This window comes from Dufourea novaeangliae, unplaced genomic scaffold, assembly GCF_001272555.1.
Source record: "Dufourea novaeangliae isolate 0120121106 unplaced genomic scaffold, ASM127255v1 scaffold16, whole genome shotgun sequence".
NCBI classification, from domain to species: domain Eukaryota; kingdom Metazoa; phylum Arthropoda; class Insecta; order Hymenoptera; family Halictidae; genus Dufourea; species Dufourea novaeangliae.
Window position 1 is genome coordinate 283,599 of NW_015373891.1, and position 25,976 is coordinate 309,574.

At 39.3% G+C, this 25,976-nt stretch overlaps 1 protein-coding gene across 3 annotated transcripts in view; it reads right to left on the reverse strand.

The window, feature by feature from the left end:
- Nucleotides 1-24,691, reverse strand: part of LOC107188840 (casein kinase I) — a 96,913-nt gene extending 72,222 nt beyond the window's left edge. For all 3 annotated transcript variants that reach the window (XM_015577231.1, XM_015577223.1, XM_015577214.1), the window contains exon 1: nucleotides 23,884-24,691. In XM_015577231.1, the coding sequence (XP_015432717.1) occupies nucleotides 23,884-24,112 (229 nt within the window). In that variant the 5' untranslated portion in view covers nucleotides 24,113-24,691. The remainder of the gene's footprint in view (nucleotides 1-23,883) is intronic.
- Between the last annotated feature and the right edge of the window lie 1,285 nt (nucleotides 24,692-25,976).

Here is a 25,976-nt window from a genome sequence, read left to right on the forward strand (position 1 = left end):
CGAATTAATGGTTACGAAACAGGTAGAGACAGATATAAACACGTCTAAAACAATCCACACCTCTATCAGAATCAAATTAAAACACTACGCGACGTCTATCCATAAAAATATTATCATCCAGCGAAAAAAATTCGCACACCATGTATTAAATATTAATAATCCTTCAATGCTCTATTTCCACAAGAATGCACTCAAACCGTTGTATCACGACTCCCTCAACAACTCCACGCATCACTCCAACTTCAACACTTCAAGAACTCTCACCCCTATCGTTCACACACCCCAATAAAAACCCAATTAAAGTCTACAGAACAGGCGAAGATACACACACCACCATCAACAATCAATTAACAAACTGCATCACCCTTATTCTCACAAATACATCACTAATCACCAGTTAAAAACACGTAACAACATCACTTTTAAACACACACACCACCAACAATCAAACTTCCCAGCAGTCTCCCCAAAACTGTACTCACACTCAAAAATGCCAGTCTTCCCTAAACAGCTCTCCAAATGGCTCTTCAGCTCTCGATCCTCCAGAAACTCCCGTCCACCCCCGATCAACGCCCAATTAAGGTCCGCGGTGCAGGTTGGGGGACGACGGATGATAAACACATGTGACACCGTTAATACCGCGCGTGGGTCAAGTCCGAGTAGCCGAAGAAGAGAAGCGGTCGTCTAAAAATATATCGCGTTTCCGTTTGTCGGGTTGGCGGACACGGTCGCGCACAATGGACGTTCAGAGAGAAAGAGAGACAGAGGTTCAATTGAATCAACGGCCGGGTAACAAAGTGAGAGAGAGAACGAAGAAGAGAGAAAGAGAGTGGGACAGTGAGATGTGTTAGCAGTAGGCGAAGCAAAGCGACCCAGGCCAGCGACGAGGCGGCGTTAAAAGGACGTTACACGGTGTGCGGCTAGTCTAGCCGGATCCGGGGCCGAGTTCATTTCACTTTACAGTCATCAGGTTCTCCTGACTCACACGAGCCAGCGAGTCGACCAGGGCTGGCTAGCAGCAGTGAGTCCAGACAGGTTGCTACCTGCCCTCGAACGTTCCACAGGTATATACAGGGTGGGGCAATAACTATGTCCATTTTGAATATTGCCGTTATTTGTAATACTATGAAAAAAAAGGTTATATACAAAACTTACACGGTATAGAGGGGAGCATATTTGTGACACAAAAATTTTCTGCGTAGGTGAAGGCATAGAGGAGATTTCAAGGTCACCTCTATTTTTTTTTAATGGAATGCTATGTTTTTTTTATCGCGATGTGATAGCCGGTGTTGAGACGACTTCAACGAGCTATCATTGAAGGTCATGCAAACTCAAATGTGGTGGTAAAATAAACTTTCTTACATTACAGTAGATGCTCGAAGTGGTGACCGTTTGCGTCAATGCAAAGTTGCAATGTTCGTATCGTTGAAATAAAATCGCTAAATATTCTGAATAAGTTCAGAAACTATAAGACATTCACGTGATGCAGCGATACGAACATTGCAACTTTGCATTGACGCAAACGGTCACCACTTCGAGCATCTCCTGTAATCTAAGAGTTTATTTTACCACCACATTTGACTTTGCATGACCTTCAATGATAGCTCGTTGAAGTCGTTCTAATACCGGCTATCACATCGCGATAAAAAAAAACATAGCATTCCATTAAAAAAATAGAGATGGCCTTGAAATCTCTATGCCTTCACCCACGCAGAAAATGTTTCTGTCACAATATGCCCCCCTCTATTCCGTATAAGTTTTGTGTATAACAATTTTTCATATTATTACAAATAACGGCAATATTCAAAGTGGACATAGTTATTTCCCCACCCTGTATATACGGTGTACTGGTGTGTGTGTGTGTGTGACTTGGGGCCTGGCTATTTGGTTCAATGTGTGTATGAGCAGAGCGTGTTTCCCGTGTGCGAACCGCCTGCGAATTAACCGGTGGTACACCGGGGTCCGGTTGTTCGAGCGATTGGACACTGGAAAATCGCGAGGCGACCAAAAAGCTCTCTCTGCACCGGCTCGTCGACCATGGGGGAAATTAAGAGTCAGCTGGGCAGCCGGTGTGAATCAGCTGACCGAGAACTTGGGACGTTGGCTACCGTGTGTATCGGAAAGTGGATCTACGGGGATCGCGTTCGGGGCATCCGTGGATCGTCGCGTGGCTTCCCTTCGTGATCGAGAAAAAAAAAAGAAGCAAAGGGACAGGAGGTAGTCCAGGGGTTCGAGTTTGGGGTACGGGTGCTTGTGTTGGGTGGATGGGGCTCGGTGAATCGATTAACACTTCAACGCGTCGACTGCCAGGCCTGTGTGGCTGTAGCACCCTGTTTTTTAATGGGACGGAGAATTTGTACGTCAAGTTTTAGATGGATGCTTTTAAGTTTCTGGTATGCTATGAACTTTAATCGAATATGTTTCGCTTGGTATGGATTGTTTTGTGAAGTAATTTCTTACTCCAGACGAAATGTTGTGTCATGCATGTGTTATGTGGATGGTACCACTGAAAATCAATGAGTATAACAGATAGGTTGATGCTTGTAGACGATGTAAATTTCAGATTTGTAGAGTTCCTTCAATTGTATTTGTAAGATGATATAGATTTTAGACCCTGCAGAATTAAAAGAAAAAAGTTGCCATCGGCATTTTCATCCGTCTATGAATATTACACACGAAATCAGACAGAGGGTCGAAGATTCTCTGTTTTTGAACCTCACGGCTGAGTTATCTTGGATTCACCTTGGATTCGAAATGTCTTTCGTGTTGCTTTAAATATACTTCGCAGAAAATAGAAGCCCGCTCGGGGAGGATCTTTCTTTGGCTTCCGTCCGCTAATTAAAACAAGCAAAGTTTTTTTGTCTAGACAATACGGAACGTGATTTTTCATTAATGTTATGTAATTGTAGAAGCAAAGCAAGCTAAGCGAATTAAACGGGAATATCGCGGTGAGCTGAGTGGATTTTCCAAGCAAATTGGATCGCGGATAGGAAGACCGTCATGATAGAGATGTGGATGAAACCTTTGGGGATGCGTCGGCAGATTGTTTAGAATTTATTCTCGAATATTATGATTAATTCATCGGATCGATAGACCTGACGTGCGACGGCGAGGAGAGCCAGACGAAGTATCTGAAACCGAAGGACGATGAGAAAAATTGTGACACGTTTCCGATCAATTTTTCCGGGACGTGACCGTGGGAACGCGGTAACAGGCACGATCGACCCCCCTCAGGTACGACCGGAAGGTCGGTTTTAAAGTACGCCACTCTGTGGCCTACGGTTTGGAATTTCGTACTTCCTGTCCCCCTCCGAACGAACGCCAAGGTTCCGCCCGAATACAAGACAAGTAGCACACGTAGCGATCGAAAGACACCTCTAGCCGAAACGTTTTACGAGCCGCCGTTCAACCGATTTCGCCTTAACAATCTGTAATGATAGGTTCGGTGTCCTCCCAGTTTTATTAATTTTGTAACTCAGCTTAACGGGACTGGAGGTTCCAATTTTATATACTCGGAATATTTGAAGAACATTACAATGACTATTCTGGCAGTTATTTGGAAACAGTATGTATTAGTATTGTCTTTTCTCAAGCAGAGCTCCACCGCCATTTTTCACCTCGAAATATCATGAGTGAACTAACAAGGGACCAAAAGGAATTAACAGGGCAGTTCGAATATAAACCGAAATGGTTACTATACATACTTGTAATGACTGAAGAACATCTGAGTGATTATCTGGTAGATACATAAACATACTAGTTAACATAATGTTTTTTTATAAAGGCAGGTCGTTGCCATTTCTTCCTTCACTCCGAATCGTCATGGACAATCAATGGAACCATGTGTTTGATGCGCATTGAATTAAGAATGTGCTTCGGCTATAAATCGAATGTTGTTACTACAGTCGTAATGATTAATGAACGTCAGAATGACCTTTCTGACAATATAATCGAAGTATGAGTCGTAACGTCCTTCACCAAAATCAATGCATCTTCCTTGTTTTTACTCTGAATCATCATGGAAAACCCACCTGGACGAAAGTAAAGTATTTTTACTTCCAGAGGGATTCGTAAATGATTATGATCGTAACTTTCACGATATGTACAGCGTATATTCTTGGTGATTTGGCTATATTCTCGCCTTCCAGCAACCAGAGAACTCCCTCGTATTTTACAGTCAACGCTACAAGTTTCCGGCTTTAACGCCATTATTAAGTGCGAGTACAGCGTCCGCCGTACTAAATTATTATCATCGGAATTCATTTTAAAAGAATGCTGCAATAGAAGAGGGGGATCTGCTCTATCTAATATTCGTTCCACTTCGTTGTACAATAGAGACACAACGAGACAACCGGTTAAAACGTCGGAAACATTCTTGAACTTGTAACGAAACGGTGTTTGACGGGGACATTTTAACATAAATATTGCATAGGCGCAGGTTATGCAGCTAAGCAGAACCACATATATAAATAGAACAATATCGAACACTTACTCGACGATAATAATAGGTACATACGCACGTACAGTCGCTGCAAAAAGGATTCCCACGTGTTCATTTTGTTTAAAAGATTTTTTTCGATTCGTAGGTTGTATTACAAAAATTTCTGTGACTATAAATAAATTCCACATAAGGAAAAATCTAAGTTAGTCGCGATCAAATTAAAAGTAAATTTTGTAGAAAAACATTACTATAATTTCAACGTTTTGCTCAAACTTTAAAGCCTGCAATACTCGTTTATACTTTAAACAGATATGCAAAGTCGACCATTCATTAAACTGCCTCATTTATAACTTCAATTAACTGTTCTGAAATGTATGTCGGTTCGAGACACTTACAATTAATATTAATCTTTAAAACAATTAATGTTAATGCAATAAGTGGACACATACACTACCTGTCACAATTATCAGAACACTTGATTTGTACGAAGAACCTGTGATGTTCGTAAAAAATTACATATCTTAACTCACGGTTATAATTTTATAGTGCTATAAGCATTGTCCATCGAGCTTTAATATCCCCTAAACAATCTTTACTTCAGACTTCCAGTAATTTCGTAATATGTATCTTGTAACATTTACTGTACATTTGATAAGTGTCCCAATATTTGCAAAACGAAAGTGTACGTATCACTCTTATCACATTAAAATTCCCTAACACAGAAAACAAAATTCTACTCAGTATTGATATCCACGCATTAACGCGTAAAATAACGAGTGTCACGTAAACATCTGTCGCTCGAGTAATAATATACATCAGATATATTAGACATCAATTAAAATGTTCAGTAGGAGGGGACAGGGGCGCAGGGGAGGGGGGGGCATAAAAATATAAGAAATCTGCTGACTCAATCTACCGCAATAAAATCGATAACACTCGACGGTCCGTGGCACGCGAAGAAACAGCGACGTTGTTCGAAACGTTTCCCCGGCGTGGCGCGACCAAGTCCCCGAAAGCGTTCTGACTGCACCGCTTTAACAGCTTTACACCGCAATGACGTCAGCGTCAGCTGATCGAGTTTTCCAGCGTGTACACAACGGCCCGACGAAAAGAGACAGAGCGACGAGGCCCGACGCCGCGGCTGGAACTTTACAGCCGGCTTATTACCGACGCCTCGCGACGTGCAGCTTAACCCCTGAACGTAAACACGTTTTTTTTTTTCAATTCATCGGCCAAAAATGATCGTGCTTTTTTTTTTTTCATAAATTTATAGTCTGAGTTACAAAGACTCGATCGGTGCCTATTACAGGGAAAATAGTGGGAAAATGACGTACATATTACCTTAGTACGTACCGAAGGTTCAATAAAAAACAAGAGTACGAAGGTACAGGAGGTCAAGAGCAGAATTGGGCACAATTTTATTCGAATAATTCACTCTAATCAAATTGTCGCGGCATTTTTAGCAGATTATACAGGTTAATTCTCTCGCTAGTGGGCCCAAAGTAGCTGCCGAATCATGTTCATTTGGCCCAAGTTTCAACGGTTTCAAGGGGCCCTTAACCCTTTCGTTACATCAGAGTCAGCTGCCCGTATGTTGCCGTTATACGGGACAGTTGAATCTCCAGGCTACACTTTCCCACAAACAGTGCAACATCTGCTTTATTAATGCACGCAAATGAATGAAATTCACGTAAATTCTAAACTAACGCGAAAGTTTAACGTATAAATCTATGTTCTGGTAAAACACGGTGGCGAACTGCAGCAAACCACTCGTCTGCACCGGGCCTAACGCGACCGTTCGCGTGGATAACACGCTTCCCCCGGACTTGAAAGAGGGAATCGATGCGAGGTTCACCCTTTCGCGACGAAGGGCGTGTATATACGCCCTGTAAAAATGGACGACCATGCACACACGAGGTACGTGTACTCACGGTAGTATACTCCATGGAACGAAAATATTACTCTGGTTAGAACCGATCTTAAGCGCTATTCTACGAAGAATGAAATTTTAAGGTAAGTAATATATGGTCGTAGCGAGCAGGTGCAAAACACAGATTCATGAAATTGAAACGAAGTTTATATATCTTGAAATCCATGTCAACGTGAGAAAATATGTTATCAGAGCTGGAGGACTTTTAATTATAAAGTGGATTTTTATATACAGTTTCGTATGGAATGGAAATATTTTTAAAGCTAAATTCTTTCCCTTTTAAACTTTATCTTATGAAGAAATTAAATTTTAAAGTGAATACAATTATGACGAATGATTATAAAAAGTGTTCCTCGAAGCTGAAACAGACTAATTAAATTGAAAACTTAATGAATGATGAAATTTTGAAATGAAAAATTACTGTGGGTCCGAATATGTATCTTTGGGCTAAATCCTCTTTTTAATGCACAACAGAAGTAAGGTTGAATCTTTAAAAAAAAATAGCGAAAGAGATGGAACAGATACCGAGAGACTATTATACTTTGCACCACAAGCGACATTAACATCGTGAACCAGCAATAAAGTACTGGACAGTGTTCTCGCGTTATGGGTTACTCCCTAGAGTCCGTCGTGTAACATAGGACTAGGGTGTGTCACGTTTCACTTCCTAGAATCAACTTTTTAACACGACGATTGCTTGGTTTATTATGTAGTTCCTTCAAAATAGCGGATGTGAACTTCGAACAGGATTAATTTCGAACACGTTCAGTGGATTCAAGCAGAAATAGAGACATCCTGATTAGTGTTTTGTTACTAATCCTTGGTATCATATTTATGTTAAACCGATTGTTTCAACAGACAACGAGAATCCAGCTTAAAGAAAATTAAAGAGCCCAAGAAGGCAATAACACGCTGTCTTTAAAACTATCGACGAGCGATCACAAAGAGGAAACGAAACTATCAACTCGTATGCAATTTAGATATCCCCCTTTTCATCGATCTATCCTTGACGCGGCCTGACACTGCGCATATCGCGGTCTAAAACCGCCCGCCGATCCTTACCGAAAATTTCCTCCTCTCGGTGTGTCGTGCCACCCGCTCTAGAATCAATAACCGTACCCTCGAGTGGTTCCACGCGAACCGTCGACTAAGCGTTCCCCTCTATCGATGCAGGCAAGATTCTCAATCTCTATAGATAGAGGCGAAACAACCAAAAGCCGAAGACAACCTAATGTCCGTGTACACGATAGCGAATGAGTACAACGAATGATCCACACAACTAAAACGGATTGTACACTAACGAGCAAACTAGGATTACTTTAAGAGAAAAAACAATATAGGGGTAAAGGCCTTCTACCACTTGATAAATATATTTCAAATACTGAAATAAAGGTTAAACCGAATGTTAATTTGGCATAAGTTTCAGTAACTCCGAGACCAAGTGGTAGGAGGTCTTTCCTTTACAACACTTTTTCCCCTAGCGGAAGCTGAATTTGCTCGCATAGGGTTCCTTAACCCTTCACGAACAAACGACCCGCTTCAAAGTTTGCACACACATGCACAGTATTCCACAGAATAATGGTATCCTTCAAATTAACCAATCAGTCTCTGTATACCGAGTTGAAACACAACCCAAAGCAGATAAAACCCAGTCTATTGTACGCAGTGGTATATCTAAGACAATTAATATTAAAAATATTCCTGGTATTATTAATTGAATTAGAATAAAAGTTAGATGTTTAAAATGTTATGCTGATCGAGAAAAAGTGGCGCGTATTTCTTTAAGACGATATTTGCTGAAACTCATACTGAAAACTGAAGTGACGAACGAAATATATCCTCTAACGATCAAGAAGTGGATAAGGTACATCAGTTTCAATTGAATGATTCTTTACGGTGAACTCGATGGTATACAGAGTACCGGAGAATATCATCAAATAAAATCGTTCTATTAAGACTAAGCGCTTCCTCTATCGATAGAGCAATCGATTTTCGCTTTCTATCGATAAAAACTAGATTCTCGCTCGCTGCAAACCGAGCCCAAAGCGGAAGACGTCTAACGTCCGTGTGCACGGCCCACAACGACCGCAGAGCCAGTTTCTCCTTACAGCATGGAAACCCAACCGTGGATCGGTTTGGAAAGCAATTTGCTTGGTCGATACGCGGCGGCCGCGAATCAAGATGCACGGGGAACGTACGGTGACCGCAACACGACCCGATTGCCCCCGGGCAAGTGTGCCTTCACGGGCGACGAAAGAGAACCGGGAAGGTGACAAACGGATAACACGAGGGGTCGGGGTAAAGATGTTAATGGAGTCACGTGGCACCGGCTACAAGTCGATTGCGCCTTGGCCCACAGTTATCCAGAACGATGTTCAAGTTTTAGTCACTAAAATTTAGTGTAACACGTGAGACCGTCGATTAGAAGTACACTCCTCTCGATTATTGTCTTGACATTGGGTCCGCGCCGAGACAATAATCTTGTAGGGGAAAATGCTTCAGACCCTTGTAAATTCGTTTTTTTAATCAAACTCTAATACTACAAAGTAAGCTATCGGACTCCTTAAACAGAAACCTGAACGATTGTACGGGATTCCCTATCAAACGTATCTGATCGTGCGATCCCGCATCAATGGTCGATCGTCGTGCTGTCACGAATGGAAGGAACGATCGATCGATAGAGTATCTTCGCGATAGCGTGACTGTAATCGTAAAAAAATCAATCGCGTGAACTATGATTATGACGTGGCGAATAAAGATTGACTGTTAACAGACTGACTGTTCTATGCAGACAATATAATCGTTTTTTATATTAATTAAAGGTTTAGTCGTTGATATTAGATATTAATCCGTTCGCAGGAATGAAACTGGCTAGAAGGCTGTACGACCGCCTGACCTGTTAGTATACACATGTTCTTAGACAGAATATACGACCTGTTACTGATACGAATTGCTTCAATTGTTAAAGAAAAAATTTTGGTAGCATCGAGATTTCGACTGTCTTTTTAAAACATTTTTATTATGAATGAGAGAACCTTTTTTATTAAAATATATATTTAATTGAAAATGAACATTGCTACCATACAATAATAAAATATTTCGTTCGTTCACGGTCCATTATATTAGGAATAGGTTCAGGCAACAATTATAGTAGCCGTATCTAACAAAAGGATTAAACTACATAAATTTTAATGGTATTCGTTGAATCAAATACTGTAACATATAATATAATAATATACTATATTTGTATTAACATTACAGTGGCTCCATATAATATTATACACTTCCAATTTAATATTTCATGTCTATTCTGAGTGAAAAATTAGGGCCGAAGAATGCACAATAGTCTATTATGTAGAGCATGTATGGAGCAATTTAGGTCACGTTGACTCCGCGCCACCAGCTGAGAGTTAAACGTACCACAATTAATATACCAGGGCGCGATTACTTCTGAACTGTTGGATAGTGGAACAGCGAGTCACATAAAAATCATTTGATTCGCCTAGAATCGTATATGCGGAAGCGACAGCTTTTTAGTTTAGGGTTCTAAGGAGATTTCAAGGTCAATTTTATCATCTCTGATGTAACTACGGTGACCCGTGACGCGAAGACATTTAAAATCACAAACACGTAACCAAGTGATCTTGAGAGTTGTTGACCAGACCGATAGTCTAACGTAAAAAAAAAAAAAAAAATACTTCGGACACACACTTCCAAGATCGTTTTTTCAATGAGATAGGTCAGAATACAACAAGAAAAACGTCTGTGACTCAAGAAAATACACATGGCTGCTTGTTCATCCTGAATTAATTCGTTTTTTTCCGAATTACATAGAGGAAAATAATCTGACTCTAAAGATGATTTCTAAACGAAACAAATTTGCAACGACCGTTTCAACCGATTGTAATATTCTAGTATTTTTAGTAAAAATAAGTACAGTAGAACGCGCATTATCCGAGCTAAAAGAATATCTTCTGACAAAATCAGTATTAATTTCAAAAGCAATCAGGGATCTTGTCGAGAAATGTTCTCCCTAAATTACGTAGGTACTGTTGAACAACGCGAGTCTAAGGGCCATATTATAAAAAATAAAACAAAGGAAGATCGGCAAAACGACCGATCGTGTACTATTACGAAAGCGTAACGGCGATAGAATGTGATAGCACATTGTAAAATGCATTGTTATTATATAATAAAGTTAATTCAAGGTATATCGTATCAATAAACAACTTCTGCATTCATTAAACATATCTAACCAACAGATCTCTACTATCCATCGTCAATTTTAACGACTGAAAGACCCGGAATATATTTTCAGTTTGAACTACATTACCATGTACTTAGAGAAATAATGAATCAGATATCTATACACCACATACAATCCCGTCTAACGATTCCTTTCGATAAATCTAAAGCATCCGATCAAATCGACGAAACAACGAAAACAATATTAGTCCATAAAAAGAAACAAAATGGCACGACAATATCGGATCGGAAAAGGATTATCGACGGGAACAGACTGCATCCGCATTCAATAAATTTAACGATCGCATCCTAGAAAGAGAGAGAGATATCTCGACAAATTACGTTCCCATTGATGCATCAACAAAGAACGCAGCGTATAACAGGTAAATACTATAGACCGAACAAAGCGACCGGTTCGTTCTTTCCGGGGACAGAAAAATTTTCTTTCTGCTCTGAGCTTTAAGTGAATTTCCCCCCTTTCCTTTGCGAGGACACGGGGTACACCGTGAGCGTAGGCAGTACATGAAACTTCAATTACTCTGCTTGCGACGCGAAGCACAATAAAATATCGCAATTGTGACTGTGCTCCGATATCACAGAATTTCCATTGTATCCCAGTGCAAAGCGACGCCGTCACAGGGTAGCCTCAATGTCCGGTCGCGCGACTGCAAAAACAAAACTTTTCATCGCGAACAAACTACAAACTCGTTAATCCTGACCACGGTTGAATATGGCCGACGAACTCGATCTCCGAAGAATTGTATGTATTCCGACGTCCCATTCGATTTGACCAGGTGCAGGAAACGCAACGTTGCGTTTCCAGCGATGAATCTGCAATTAGTATTAATGGACGGGCAAAACAGAGAATAGACAACGGGCAAACAGATATCGCGCGACTGCTCGCCGCGTTGCATTAATATAATGAATAGGGTCGCTCGTTTGATTGTCCCACTGTTTAAAATCGAAAACAATCGCGGGATCTGGCGAAGAAGCGTACGCAACAGAATTATTGTTCGCGCGAATCTAAACCGAACACTGACTGCTAGATAGCAAAAAACAAAAAAGAACGGAATTGCACAAAATAGAAACGCCTCGGTTAGTATTAATCCGGCTCGATGGCGTAACGAAGTAGGTACATACTTTAAGCCACTTCAACTATTTCAACCATTTATGATCCTGTGCGATTTTCGAAAACACATATCTATAGAATAATATTTCTCTAATTTTAAATCCCTTACCAAAGCTACCGATTCATAATAACATAATACTCGTAACCTGAATCTCATTTTTACGCTCATATTTCGCTCTAAAATGTTGGACAAAATAGAACCAATATCCGATTAAATCCCCACTTCCCGTCTTTGAAAATAGAAGAACCTGCCAAGTCCCAAATAATTCACACGGAGAATTTTAGAAGAAATCGATATCTTCATCAACGGAGAGGGAGTAAACGCGACAGAACTAGAAACTCGTGATTGTGTCGATGAAAAGACCGACGACGAATGCATTCTCCCCACCAATCCGCCAGCGCAATCGCGGGACACCGTGTCGCAATCATACAACACCGCTTTAATATTAAAAATGACTCACTTGGTCGAAACGCAACATCCGAACCACCAGCGGCCACGGCAGCGCTAACTTATCAACGGGATAACTGTCGTCAAATCGTAACTACCGAGCGTCGTTATTGTCGCTCGTAAATTAACATCGGCCGCCTGTAATTACAGAGGGGACACGTGTGCAGCGCGAAATGATTATTAACAGCGCGAGCCTCTTTCTCGGATAAATATCGGTAGCCGGGCGAACGTTCGACGCTTCGTTTAATTTATAGATTCCCGGATGCACAAGTTCCACGCGTCGACCATTCATAAATCAGCGCAAATATTCACTGAACGAATCGAAACGATGGGCGTTAGAAAGATTACGAGAGGTGAGGTTTTTGGAATGTCAAAATAAGTGATACTTAAACTATAGTTCTTTATGAAAATTCATATTTTTACAGACTTGTTTACGAGAACGGAAAGTAGAGCAATCCCCCCCAATAAGATTGTCGATCTTTATATCATCGCTTTGATATCACCTACCATCCAGTGGCTACGATCCTTCTAAGACTATAGGTATTTTATAACAATAGAAGAATTGAGAATAGTTGGGAAATCGAGAAAAAGAAAAGATTTACTTACACTAGAAAGAAAAACTCGAAGTTATCGAACTGAAAGTAAATATGAAACGAGGTTTCTGAATTATTGGAGGCCTTAAATAATGATTGTACAGAGATTATCAGGTTTTTGAATTATTGAAGGCCTTGAATAATAACTGCGTAGAGATTATCAAAGCTGACCCATTCGGGCAACGTTGTAAAGCAAGCGATATGATGTGAAGTATGTATATTTTATGAAACATCAAGTTTACTCCATATACAACAGGTGTTGTAATATATACATAATACATACTTATGAGCGGAAGTTCACTGTCGATGGAAAGTTTCCGATCAGCTTTCCTGCTTTCAAGAGAAATCATTTAATACAACAGAATTTAGTAAAACAGCAATTTAGTCCATTGTCCATTTGTTTAATTAGAATTATTTTATGGGAGTGACTCCTTTCAGCCATACAAGCAAAAGTGAAGTAATAAACTCTACCGAATGCTGGGACTGAACTTTCGATACCTATTCAAGTAGGTAATGAAGGGTAGTTGGTGTCTACCCAATACTGACCATATTTTTGTCTAGAAGAGTAGCATAAAAACCAAATAAAGTATAAACAATCCTTAGTACTGTGGAAAAGTTGTCAAAGAATGGTTCTTGCGAAAAAAATCGTGTAAAATTGGTAAAATAGAAGCACCGAGTATTACAATACGAAGTGCAGTATGTACTTTTCATTCTGGAAGGAAAATCGGAACGAGCTATAGCTACCCAACTGAAATTATCAAAGACAATGGTACACGATACCATTGTACGATTCCAAACAACCGGATCACACGAGTTCAAGGAACAAGCTGGGAGACTAAAAGTTACAACGAAATCCGAAGATCAGCTGATTGTGCTCTTAAGGAGAAGAAATCGAAAGAAAACAGCGTCGGAAATTTGTTCAGAATTGAATAGCACGCGCTCTAAGCCAGTGTCTTTGGCTACTATAAAAACACGTCTTATGGATGCTTGCTTATTTGGACGAATTGCAGTAAAAGAACCTTTGCTTCGAGCAATAAATAAAGCAAACCGATGACAATGGACCTCTACTCGTAATGCATAGATAGTAGAAGACTGGTACATTGGACCGATGAATCAAAATTTGAAGTATTTGATTCAAGACAATTAATTCACGTTCGCTGTTCTATTGGAGAAAAGATATTGCCCTATTTAGAGCCCACATTAAAACATGGTCGTGGATCTATTCAAATTTGAGGCTATTTTTCTCAGCTGAAGGAACACTTTGTTCTTACCGATGGTACACTAAACAAGGAATGTTATAAATTGTTACAATACAAATACTAGAACACCAAGCGATTTCATGTGGATTACGCCTGATTGAACCAGGATTTCTGTTACAATAGAATAACGATCTAAACTGTACGTCCAAACTGTGTCAAGGATTTCTAAAAGAAAAAAAATAAACAAGGGTACTAATTTAACATGAGATGGCCAGCTCAATCGCTGGATCTAAACACCATTCAGTTATTCTGGGATCACCTGAACAGATAGGTTAGAAAATACTGCCTAAAGTCTAAAAACAATCTTTGGAAAGGAATATATTCTTATCATTACATAAATATCTTATCAAAATATAATTATTATCATTAAGAAAGGTATTATATAATAATATTAGTAATTTTTCGTATTCAAATATATCAGCCTATGTTTAAATGTTAAAAACTAAACAAACAAATATCGAACTGGTCGAAGGCTTTCCGCAACCCCTTAAGTTAATAATAAAATGTAAATCTCATTTCTCATTGTGAAAGTTTGCATTTGCTTATCTCTTTGATATGATACATATGCAATATAAATGCATTAAATCAGCAGTCTACTTTTGCAATATTATCTTAATCCCTTGAAAAATTATTAGCACACGCAGATTGTCGGGTATCTAAAACCGTTTCGATATCGATGCATGTTTTCGATTATCGTCCGTTTAAATAGCAAATGCCCGAGTCACAGATCGTTGACCATCAACGGTAACTTTTAATTGGTCCCGTTGAACAGTTAAAAACAGCAGCAGGATGCGCGGCGAGCACCGTTTAACCCTCCGACACGAGACTGATGCACTGCAACGGTGTCATGAATCTTTCTCCAGGCCGATACAGGTTTTCCACGCGCATTTTCCAATGACCTGTGAGTTATTGAATGTATCTGGCGAGGGATTTACTCTATCGATCTACAATTTTTATAAATGGCGCATGATGGCGTAAGGGAGCTTAGGCTTAACGGCTTAAAGTAAGCTTTTGGTTGAGCAATGTTCACTGTTCTCGTTATTGTTGTTACAATGGTCCGATATTTTCAAGGATTTTCTTTACCTGCTTCAACTAGTCGTTCAATTTACTTTGAGGGTGTCCTGCTTCTGTGACTAGTATCTTATTTATGTGACCAGAAAAAAAAACAAATTGAATTGTAACGTTTAAACTACAAACTTTATACGTTGTTAGCGTACAAATACACGATCGTTGAACCCTTGATGGGCAAGAATTTTGTAGGTTTTAGAGATAGTCTATATACCAAACCTGATTATCCTTTGAAAATCTAAACATTAGAAATGTAGAAAATAGTATTATTTTACTGTTTATTCTAAATAACGACGTTATTTCTTTGCAGCTGTAGCAATGTTCATTTCATAACATTCCCCTACAAATGGTTAAAACTCAACACAGAAAACAATTTAATATTATTTACTGATATATTATTTCATTTTAAACCAGATACGATCCTCAGCAGAATAAACACGTTGCCATTTTAATCCACCTTTTATCAATTAATCCATACAAATCTGTTTTCGCACAAATATTAGTATGTACAGTTAAGCAAAGAGTATTCTCCCAGAGTATTGTTCCAGCATCGATGCATTCATTAATCGTACCCTGCGTCTGTACCGAACGATCATTTCCCAGAAGAGAGAAGCGCGTATACCTGGACAAGGTTCACGCAGACTAAACTGCAACAAGAGAGAAGAGGTTTACCCTGTTCGACGAGATGCAAGCATCGAGGTGAGCAGCAAGGAACGGTCTCAATTTGTCAGAGGGATTTTAAGGAACCGGCGAGGCGGAAGAACTAAATGGGGATTCACACGCGGCTGATCATTCAGAGATGAATCAGAGGAAGCAGCGAAAATTTTTCAGACCGACGTAGGTGCTCGGTCGTACACGGTACCTCGCACGATCCGACCGAATTTAACGGCGTTTTATATACACACCGATTCCTGAAGTCTTATTCCAGTCTAGAGTGCTATTTTTTGCGGGTTTTTTTAGAGATTTGTTTACAAAGGAACTATAAGATTTTTTAGCGTCGGTTTTTTGCACCCATATTTTATGTTTTAAAAATATTCACTATCAAAGTGAAAATAATCCAAATTTACCGAATTATAAATCATTTAGTACGATCCCATTAAAAAAAAATGTGTGCTACTGGCTGACACGATTCCAGCCATTCTGTTCATTTGAAACGAAAAGGATTCTTGATCAATGTGAGTGCGTCAATGGCGTGAGTCAGCACGAAAAAAAAGGTATCGGAAATTTAAAAAATTACGACATTTGAAAGCTTGAATAGAGAAACTATATGGGTTTCCAGTGAACGATTTAGTAGGTACACTTAGATTTTGTAAAGACACTTGAGGATAAAAAATATGTTTTCGGAAACAATTCCAATAGTTTAACGACGATAAAATCGACTGCAAAAATACTTTTTTAGTATTCAACATTCGTTTTGTTTTGTATGTTTCTAGCCTTACAGCCTCCGGTTTAAACGATTTTAATCCTATTCCCTTTGTACTATAAATAAAGTTTCTTATGATAGTTTCGATGCTGTCCCACAGATAATTGTGGATTAAAAAAAAACTGAATGAAATTTAAAGCGATCCAGAAGCAGTATAGCATTTTCTGGACACTAGCGTCAGCTGATGTGGATTGACGTGTATCATTGAATTATCCTGTATAAATATGAAATTCTCTCCATCGATTCCGTTCCAAAATGTATGCAAGTTATATCGACGCATATTAATGCAATTAAAGTTGTTCATTCTCCATGAAATAAAATGAATTTTCTATCTTCCGTGAACCGAGGCGCCATGCATTGCATATTTATGAAACACTCGAATATCAATGTTTTGCGGGACCACAATAGCTACACGCGAGAAGTTATTACAATATTTAGAGGTACAAAGCGAAGTACAAAATAAAATCACGGAAAATTGGAAACATTGAGCTTTAGTGGAATTGCTGCATTTACGAGACTGATATCGTAACTATTTTTACCGCTGCAACAAGAACACGGACGCGAATAGGAAATCCATCGAGCGTACCACACTCGCGGAGAAAACAATATTCATCGACCATCCGGTCGCTAATTCGCCGTGTTTGATTTAAACATTCTTACCCGTTCGCGACGCAGACTTTGACGATTTGACACGATTATACAGGGTGGGTCAATACAAACTATTATCCAAAATAACTCGTTACCTCTTAATTGTCCTCGAAAACGTTTTAAATGAATTACATTGCATTTGATGGAACTCGTCAGATGAACGAAATTTGATTTTTTTATATTTTATATTTTCTGAAATAACAAGGTAACCTTGATTGAATTTGTTCACGGTTAGCTCACTGCGTGTTAATTTAAAAGAAAAACTTTTCAACAAGCAAGTGATATAATTACATTCCATGTTTTGTCTGATTTTGAAGTTCAAAGTCAACTCAAGGTCACTTTATTCACCTTATTACTCAAAGTCATTGATTCGTCTTTCCATCGCCTATAACGCAGCATTCAAAAAAATGTATTGCCTCTGAAAAAACTCAATGTCACTTTGATATCTCAGAAAATATAAGATACAAAAAAATCAAACTGCATCCGTCCGATGAGTTCCTTCAAATGCAACATTAATTATTTAAAACGTTTTCTGATGCAACCAATAAGGTAACGAGTTATTTTAGATAATAGTTCTTATCGACTCACCCTGTATACGCTATGCAATGCGCCTGCAGCGCTCCTTGCTTCGATTTCCTGTTGCGTGGAAGAGGAAAGCCCGCTGAGAGTGATTCTCGATCATCCGTGCCGGATGGTTATTCCGAGAAATCATCGCGGATAGAGCCTCGAACGGTTGCATAATTGATTAACAGTGGCAATTAGGAGACACAATGCCTCTTATCGTTTCGAGAAAGTTGAGTTACTGGAGCAGATAGAACGCGAAGACTTCGGGAAATGAGGTTTTTAAGGCCAAGGGAATGGATGATAACAGCTTATCGGGAGACGAAAGCAACGTATTTCATAAAGTCGTAAAATATATAAGAAAAAAAAGTTCGACGACAGCTGACCAACACATTGGACTTTTGAATATGTTTAAAGTACACTAAATATTATATATAAAATAACATACACTAAAAGTGTCCAACCAAGAAGAAACTCGTTATTCGACACAAAACGCGAAAAACCATCTTCGTAACTTCGTTTTCATTTCTTCCATTCTCTTCATAAGATTACAAGCAATCACGAAAATCCTTTCGCCCGATGTTTACGATAAAATACGTCGCCGTCGCCCCGAGCTAAGCTGTAAGCTAAATGAAACGAGATAGCGAGCGCAAAAGTTTCGTCTCGGAGCCACCGGGTCCTCGAGTTACGAAAAATTGCACTATTTATCGCGGCATAATGCAATGAAACATCCTCTTTCGGCCAGCTGCAAAAACTCCGAAAGAATCCCGACGTCCGGACCCCGTGTGTCACGAGGTGGGACGACAAACAGTCGGGGCACACAAAGCTTCCTTTACCTTTTATCGACTGAAACGTTACTGTCGCCCGCGAAACCGTTAACGTGTTTGTTAATTAGAAATTTCATGCGGCCTGTTTACGGAATGCGCAGACGTGTGGTAATAAGAGTAGTAACTCGAGGCTAACAATCGTCTAGCAAACATAAACATGTCTATATTCGGCTCCCTCTTAGCATAGATAAAAGATATAAATTTATCACGCGGAATTACGTCACCCGTTAGACGTGAACTTTGACGATAATCGGCGCATTCGAAACAGCGTGAAGGAGAGAAAGAGACAATGAGAGACTAACCCACCGTCATCGGACGACGATTCGCGATACAACACCGTCCTGTTTGTGTACGTACTTGTAAACTTCTCCCCCCCCCACCGATGTAATTGAATTGTAAACATTATCGTTAGCGAATATTGGTAACTGAGTATACACACGAGTTTTGTACAGAGACGTGACAACGAAATGCATGTTGCTAGACTGGTTGTTTTATGCAATCGAAATATACACAAATGTGTAAGACACGACAAACATATTTGTTTGATTTTTACATTGATACAATTTTTCATACAGAAATTAATGCTTCTTTGTATGAAATTGGGAATTTACAATAGACACCCGTAGTCCACGCGGAGATTATAAAATATGTATATTGGGTCAGTGCAAAAGTTTCGATGGATTTTCTATGGATGATGTGATCACCATGGTTTTATGAAAACAATAAACAAATTTTATTAATATATTACGTGTCGTTGTCAACGAAACGCAGTGACTTGTTGTTTAGAACAGAAATTGACGCGACTGACAATGTGTTTAATTTATTATTTAGCATAAAATTGAAATTGGGATCGTAAAATGATATTTAAAAATGAAGGGAATAAATGTTATAAACGCAGGAAAAAACATTTGTGATCTGTTTGGAGAAGCTGTTGGGTATGTTAATTCCACACTGTGGTAAACTGTAAATTTCGTAACATAATTTAATTATAATAAATTCACTAAATAATAATATTCCAAAAATTTCTTCATTAGAATAAAAATTTTTTTGAAAATACATATATTATAAAAGAATCATCATGTATTTCATTAAATTATAATTAAATGCATTGTTAGTCTACTCTTTTAGAGAAAAACATATAAAAACTTCTGCACTGACCCAATACACTTGCATGTTACGTATTTAGTGGGTTACTAAAATGCAACAAATCTTTGAACACCCTATAAATGATTGTTACCTTGAATTATCATTCCATGTGCTGCTTTTATGATACTCTGGACGATTCATCCATTCATAAGTATTTACAATCTATACAGCCTATGTCCTTGACTAACTTTCAGTGTTAAAAATATTATTTTTATATTTTTAACACCCTGGAAATCCATATCACCCCAAAACACCCTTTCCTACTCTCATCCCTAATTTTCTAGTCGATTCATTTACTTGTGAATCTTTTGGTAATCATCTTCACTATTATTTATATTTTTATACATTCACCTTGATCTACTATACAGGGTGTCCTAAAATTAAACGGTTATACTCTGTCACTAACGTCCACGATAATTCTTCAAAGAGACGGACACGGCGAATGAACTTTAAGACTCTGCTATTACTCGCTGTCTATTATCCGGATAACACCTTACTTATATCTGATCGCAAGAAAAACGCAATTCAAGATCTTCAATAATTTCATAATCTTCTTTTACGATTATTTCACATCGAATAAGTGTTCTATGTAATTATCTAATTATTTATAAATAACGGTGTAAGTAGAAACGTTTAAAAGAAATTACTGAAAATGATGATAAAACAGCCGCCAAATGAGCGTCGGTCATTCCACGATCGTTCCGTTCCTCGGAAAAGATCGGCAAAGTGAAGAAGACGGATAAGTGGATTCCGCATGAGTTGAGGTGACGTTCGAAAGCTAAAGGCGAGTGGAGAGATAGCCGCTTCGTTACCTCGAATACAGCGAATAAAATTAATATTTTAAACAAATACTCTTTTCTAATGAAAAAAGTTATTTTTAACCTTTCTTCGACCCTTTGGGTCCTTTATAACCCATTACCGATTCAATCTTTACAATCCTACTACGATTCTCCAGCTTTTTCTGGCCTAATTGTATCTTCATCCGTGTATTTAAAGTTTAAATTTTAAATACTGGTCGGAATTTGAAGATGTACAAAAAAATTATTATTCAGATGTTCATTTCTTGTTTTAATGAACGGATGAACCAAAAGCGTTTTGATGTTATTTTACACTTCTCTCATCATCGTCGTTGGAAATAGCAAACCAATTGGAGTATCCCTATTCAGATTAATAAATTCAACCACGAATTCACGTTTCCCAGACCACTCAATTCGCTCCGTGCCAAACAGACTAATTAAGATATTCAAGTGTCAGCTACCGCCATCGTTACTGTCCGCATAAAGGTCGTGGCGATGTGTGACAGTGAATAGAATCATTGATGTATACAATGAACGTCAAATAGTACGTTTCGAAAATGATTTGCGACCGACATAAATATTTTGATAAATCCTGAACTGTATTTGCTTGGTCTGGTCTTTTTGTATTCTTAATGTTTTCTTTTTTTATGAGAGATTTACACCTGCTCATTCAAGCAGTATATCGTATTAGACATATCTGGAAATACCGATTGCAATAGATACTATTATAGAATGTGTACCTTTAAATGCCTGGTGGGATACATACTGCTACAGAATGTGTATCTTTAAACAGTGGTTCCCAATCTGTGATGAGAAATTTGTAAAGAATATCCAGCACTAAGTGAAAAACCGTTTAAAGTATGTACTTTATACTCTTCACTGGAACCACAAGAACCATTTGCAAGTGGAAGCAGCTTTGAGACTGTCTCTAACTTCTATGAAACCTAACACTGAATGTGTAGTCAGCGAAATGCATACTAAAGACTTCCATAACCATTGAACTGTATGAATACGTAGCACTTATTGAACAATAAATACCATGTACAATTTATTCTTAATTATTATTACCTTACAGCTTGTACTATTACATATAGACCGATTTATATATTGAATAAAGACAAGTAAGTGTTTACAGCATTGTGAGAGTACATACATATAAGCTATGGATCGATAAATTAATTTATTTTTAATATTTTTCAATTTTATTTTCCAGTGTGTCGACAAGTGACAATATTGCTATGATTTGACATAGCATATTTGGCCATAAAATATATCGAGCACAAATGGTTAACGTTCCACACTGCTATACGGAATGTACCATCAAAAATCTGTTACCATTCATATTGTCATACCGGGTGACCCACTTCACGAACAAATTGAACATTAAAAAACAATTTTCAAAAAAATAGTTGACACAAGCACACGACCTACATACTCCCCATCACGATCGAATCGCAGCTGTTCCTGTATTCATCCGTTATTTATTTCACGTCTGCATTATATGTTAACAATACTGCGCGTGATGTATGCTACTTTTATTTCTATACGAATTTCAGCGAAACCAATCGCATTAAAACTCGATTTCATTGGAACAGAAAAATGGTTAAAACGCGAGATCGAATTGAAACGAGTCGAGTGCCTTCAAAAACTTTTTTTTCATAGTCTTTCGCTGAATTGCAAACCTGAATTGATTTCCAACTGTACGAACACACTCTATATACATAACAAAACATATTCTGCGTTTAGTTGTTGATTTAAATTGTAATTAACTTCTGCTTTTAGTTTCACGACAAAACACCGTCCGAGGACTTAACAGTGAATTATAAATTATATGTATTTCGAACATAGGTCAATGATTTAACCTGTTAATTGGACAACTTTCCGAATTTCAATTCTCACACAAACACAATTAAGGAGAATGAAAACGACCATACAACTTTCCGTGTACAAAACGTGAGTAATGTCCTTCCATACACAGTAGTTTGTAGTAGTCAAGATAAATGAAACTCTTATATACGAATCGACCAAATATATGTTACATTGAAGGGGGTATTCTAGTGTAGACAGCCATTTTCACCATGCTTTTTGGGAATTAATTTCAAGAAAACCATCAAATCTAGCAAGCTCTGCTTTTGCATATATTTTTATATACGTATAGAGTAAAAGCACAAATTTTTGTAAGACATTTTAGTAACAATTATAAGAGTTATAAATAGGCGAGCAGGTCATGTCACGAAAAACTTGTTCCATCGGGCGCATTGATTGCGTCCGGTCCTAGTCGTCTGAAAAAAACCAACAACATTGCGTTTTATTCTCCATGAATGTGGCTATCGCTCGACTTAGGATAAATAATCTAAAAACAACATTGACAAAATTACAGAGCTTTACAGTTGAACGTTTGATTTTGAGTAAAAAAAATTTGTATATCTTGTACCCCGGAAGAATAATAATTTTTAAAGATACCAAAAAAGTTTCTAGGTCGGACGATAGCCAGAAATGTACTCTACATGTGAGTCCAAATTTCAAGTCGATCGGTCCAGCGATTCCTGAGACAACTGTTCGTCCGTCTTGAAAAACATGGTTTCGAGAGAAACGCGTTTAAAGTTTGTCGCTTTATTTTATGAATTTCGTCATACTGCTTTAGGAACAAATTTTCCAGACACCAAATTATAAGAAAACGCAAGAAAAAGAGTTGACTTTTTTCCCCGGCTACACTAGAATACCCCCTTAACGCAGACGTCTACTTTTGTTACTCACTGTATAGCGGTGGAAGCAATACAATGTGATTGTGACAGCAACAGAGCTGCACACATTACTCCATTTTAGCACCTCGAAAAGATAATACTAATAACGAACGGTACTTATGTTGCTAGTAGGAAAGCTACAAAATTTAATTAACATTTGCAACACTGAAGCTTCCTTCTACATTTAACCTTTGCATGCTGGAAGCTGAGTAACTTTTATCCCAAAAACTAACTTTTCGTAAAAATAATAAAGCTTCAGAAGTAAGAGTTAAAAACAATTCAAGAACTACTTTATGAATTTGTCTTGTAACAGTTAAATATCTATTGACCTGCAATTGAAATACGCGAAATATTGAAAAAATACCAAATTTTGACAGTACACATGAAACTCGATGTAGCCCAAGACTCTTTACACCCTGTAATTCCTAATCAATTCTTTTGTCCAGTCTTTGAAACATATGCAGTTCAGTTCGCGATTGATTTCACGATCACACTATATTTCTTCCAGTGAGAGTATATTGCATGCACTCGGTAGGTTCGATAAAGTAAATAGTCCCGTTCGGTGGCGCATCTCAATAAGAGGAAAAAGGACAATAGGATAACGTAAAAAGACAATCGACTTACCGAGGCGAAGTTCCCCGAAGTTGCCGGAACCAATTTTCTTGCCGACACGGAAGTTGGGACCGACTGTCAACACATTGGACGACGACGCGACACTATGCCTCGAGGAAGGCACTTGAGACTTCCCTGCGTTCCCGCCGAAACGAGAGATCCTCTTGGCGGCTTCCTGGTCGCGTTCAGGGCTCCTAGCGAACTCCTTCTCGCGTGTCTCTCTACCGTCTCTCTTCTGCATTTTTGCTATACTGTGTTCTCCTCCGTCGTGGCCAAATATTCGCGACAAACCGCGTCAACTGTCGGGTGGAGGCGAGAGAAAACACGGTCGATTCAACGGTCGAACAAAAATCTTCCCCCCCAAGAAACACGCGTCGGGCAATAAAAACCCCCTTTTCCTTTTCACGGTCGATTTTTAATGGTCGCGACGTTGTACAGTGTCGTATCGGGGATCGATCCCCATTCTTGACATATTTCTTTTTTCCCGTCTTCCCTCGGACAACCGCCGTTGGAAATAATACTCCAGCGGGTTCCTGGGGAGGAATACACGCACACACACAGAACCGCGGTGAGGGACGCGCACGCACGCACAGAGCAGGAGAGACACACCGTGTACGCGGCGAGTCGCAGGTGTCACGGTTCGTCGGTCGATGCCTTCAGAGGATCAATCCCCATGCTATCCTAACCTCCAAGCAGATTTCGGGAAAAACTGTTTACACTTAATTCATATAGGATATAGAGGAGGACAAGACTAGGGAGGAGGAACACGCGCGAAACACACACACACACACACACACACACACACACACACACAGCTATATATTCCTTTATCCCTTTTTTCTTCTTGCTCGGTTTCCTCTTCCTCCTCTTTTGCTTGTTCCTCTTCTATCTGTTTCTAAGCGGCTAGTGGTTATCACAGACGGGGCCGAATGTTCGTCGTGTCGAGAACCCTGGACGATTCCATACCAATTTCGACCTGGCTCTCTTCTCGCCCGGCCGGCCGGGGGGAATAGTCAAAGATAAATATCGCGTTTCAGTTAATACGGCGTGCATCGCCGTGACCTGTTCTCGTACATGGGAACACACTCGGAAACCACCTCCATTACAAACGGGCCTGCCGCGTGCGATCGCGATCGTACTGCTCAATCTCTCGTGGCCCGATAGACAGACCGCGATAGGCCTGCCTCACTACCACCACCGCGACGGACGACTACGATTCTGCGGTTAAAGATTCGGGGAGCGCCGCCGAAGCGGCTCTGAAACTGTTTCCCAGTGACCACGCACGCACACAGCCACCATATACACCTCGCGAACTTCGTCTGTTCTCTTTCTTGTCTAAGGAAACGTCCGCAGTCGTGTCACCACCAGTATGCCCGATCGGCTATTGTATTGCCCACACACGAGCCCGGAGTAACCGAGTAGTCCCTCGCGGTCTTCTCACTCTATGCCTCCCTACGCCACTTCCTGGATTTATCCATTGAAACCTCGGTCATACGGACACGTCTGCGTCTTCTGGCTCTACCGTACTTTCGAACGATCGCACGCACGCTATTCGAAAGAGCCGTCGAACGCGGACAAACGGTCGCGGACAAGCTTACACTCCTGTCTCTCGCGCTCGACTCGACATGGGTGAGATTTGTTACGAGGCCGACAGTGCTGCCAACCAGATACGAAATAAGGCCGCGTTCCCAACGTCCTACCTGGTCCTACCGCGACGCTGACGCCCTCCCTTTTCAACGGCCGTTAACGATGTATAGGCATTATTGATGAATATATTTACATAGATGGATAAATCTCCTAGTTATACGGGGTTGTATTACAGCGCTAATTACAGCGTGTTACATAAGTACATACGGGAGAGGGAAATCTAAATTTTATTTTAATTTATATAGAAACTTACAACAAGAGGATCCTAAGGTCGAGAGTTACATCCTCACCGACGCAGTGTTAATTAACAGTTATTTGTATTTACGAGCTTTGGTCCGTCATAGAAACTGAAGGGTAGCCCTTGCTATACCTTACTATTATTATTACTATACTTATTACTCACACGAGACGTGCAAAATACAAAGAATATTGTACCAACTGCACAACTATTAAGCAGG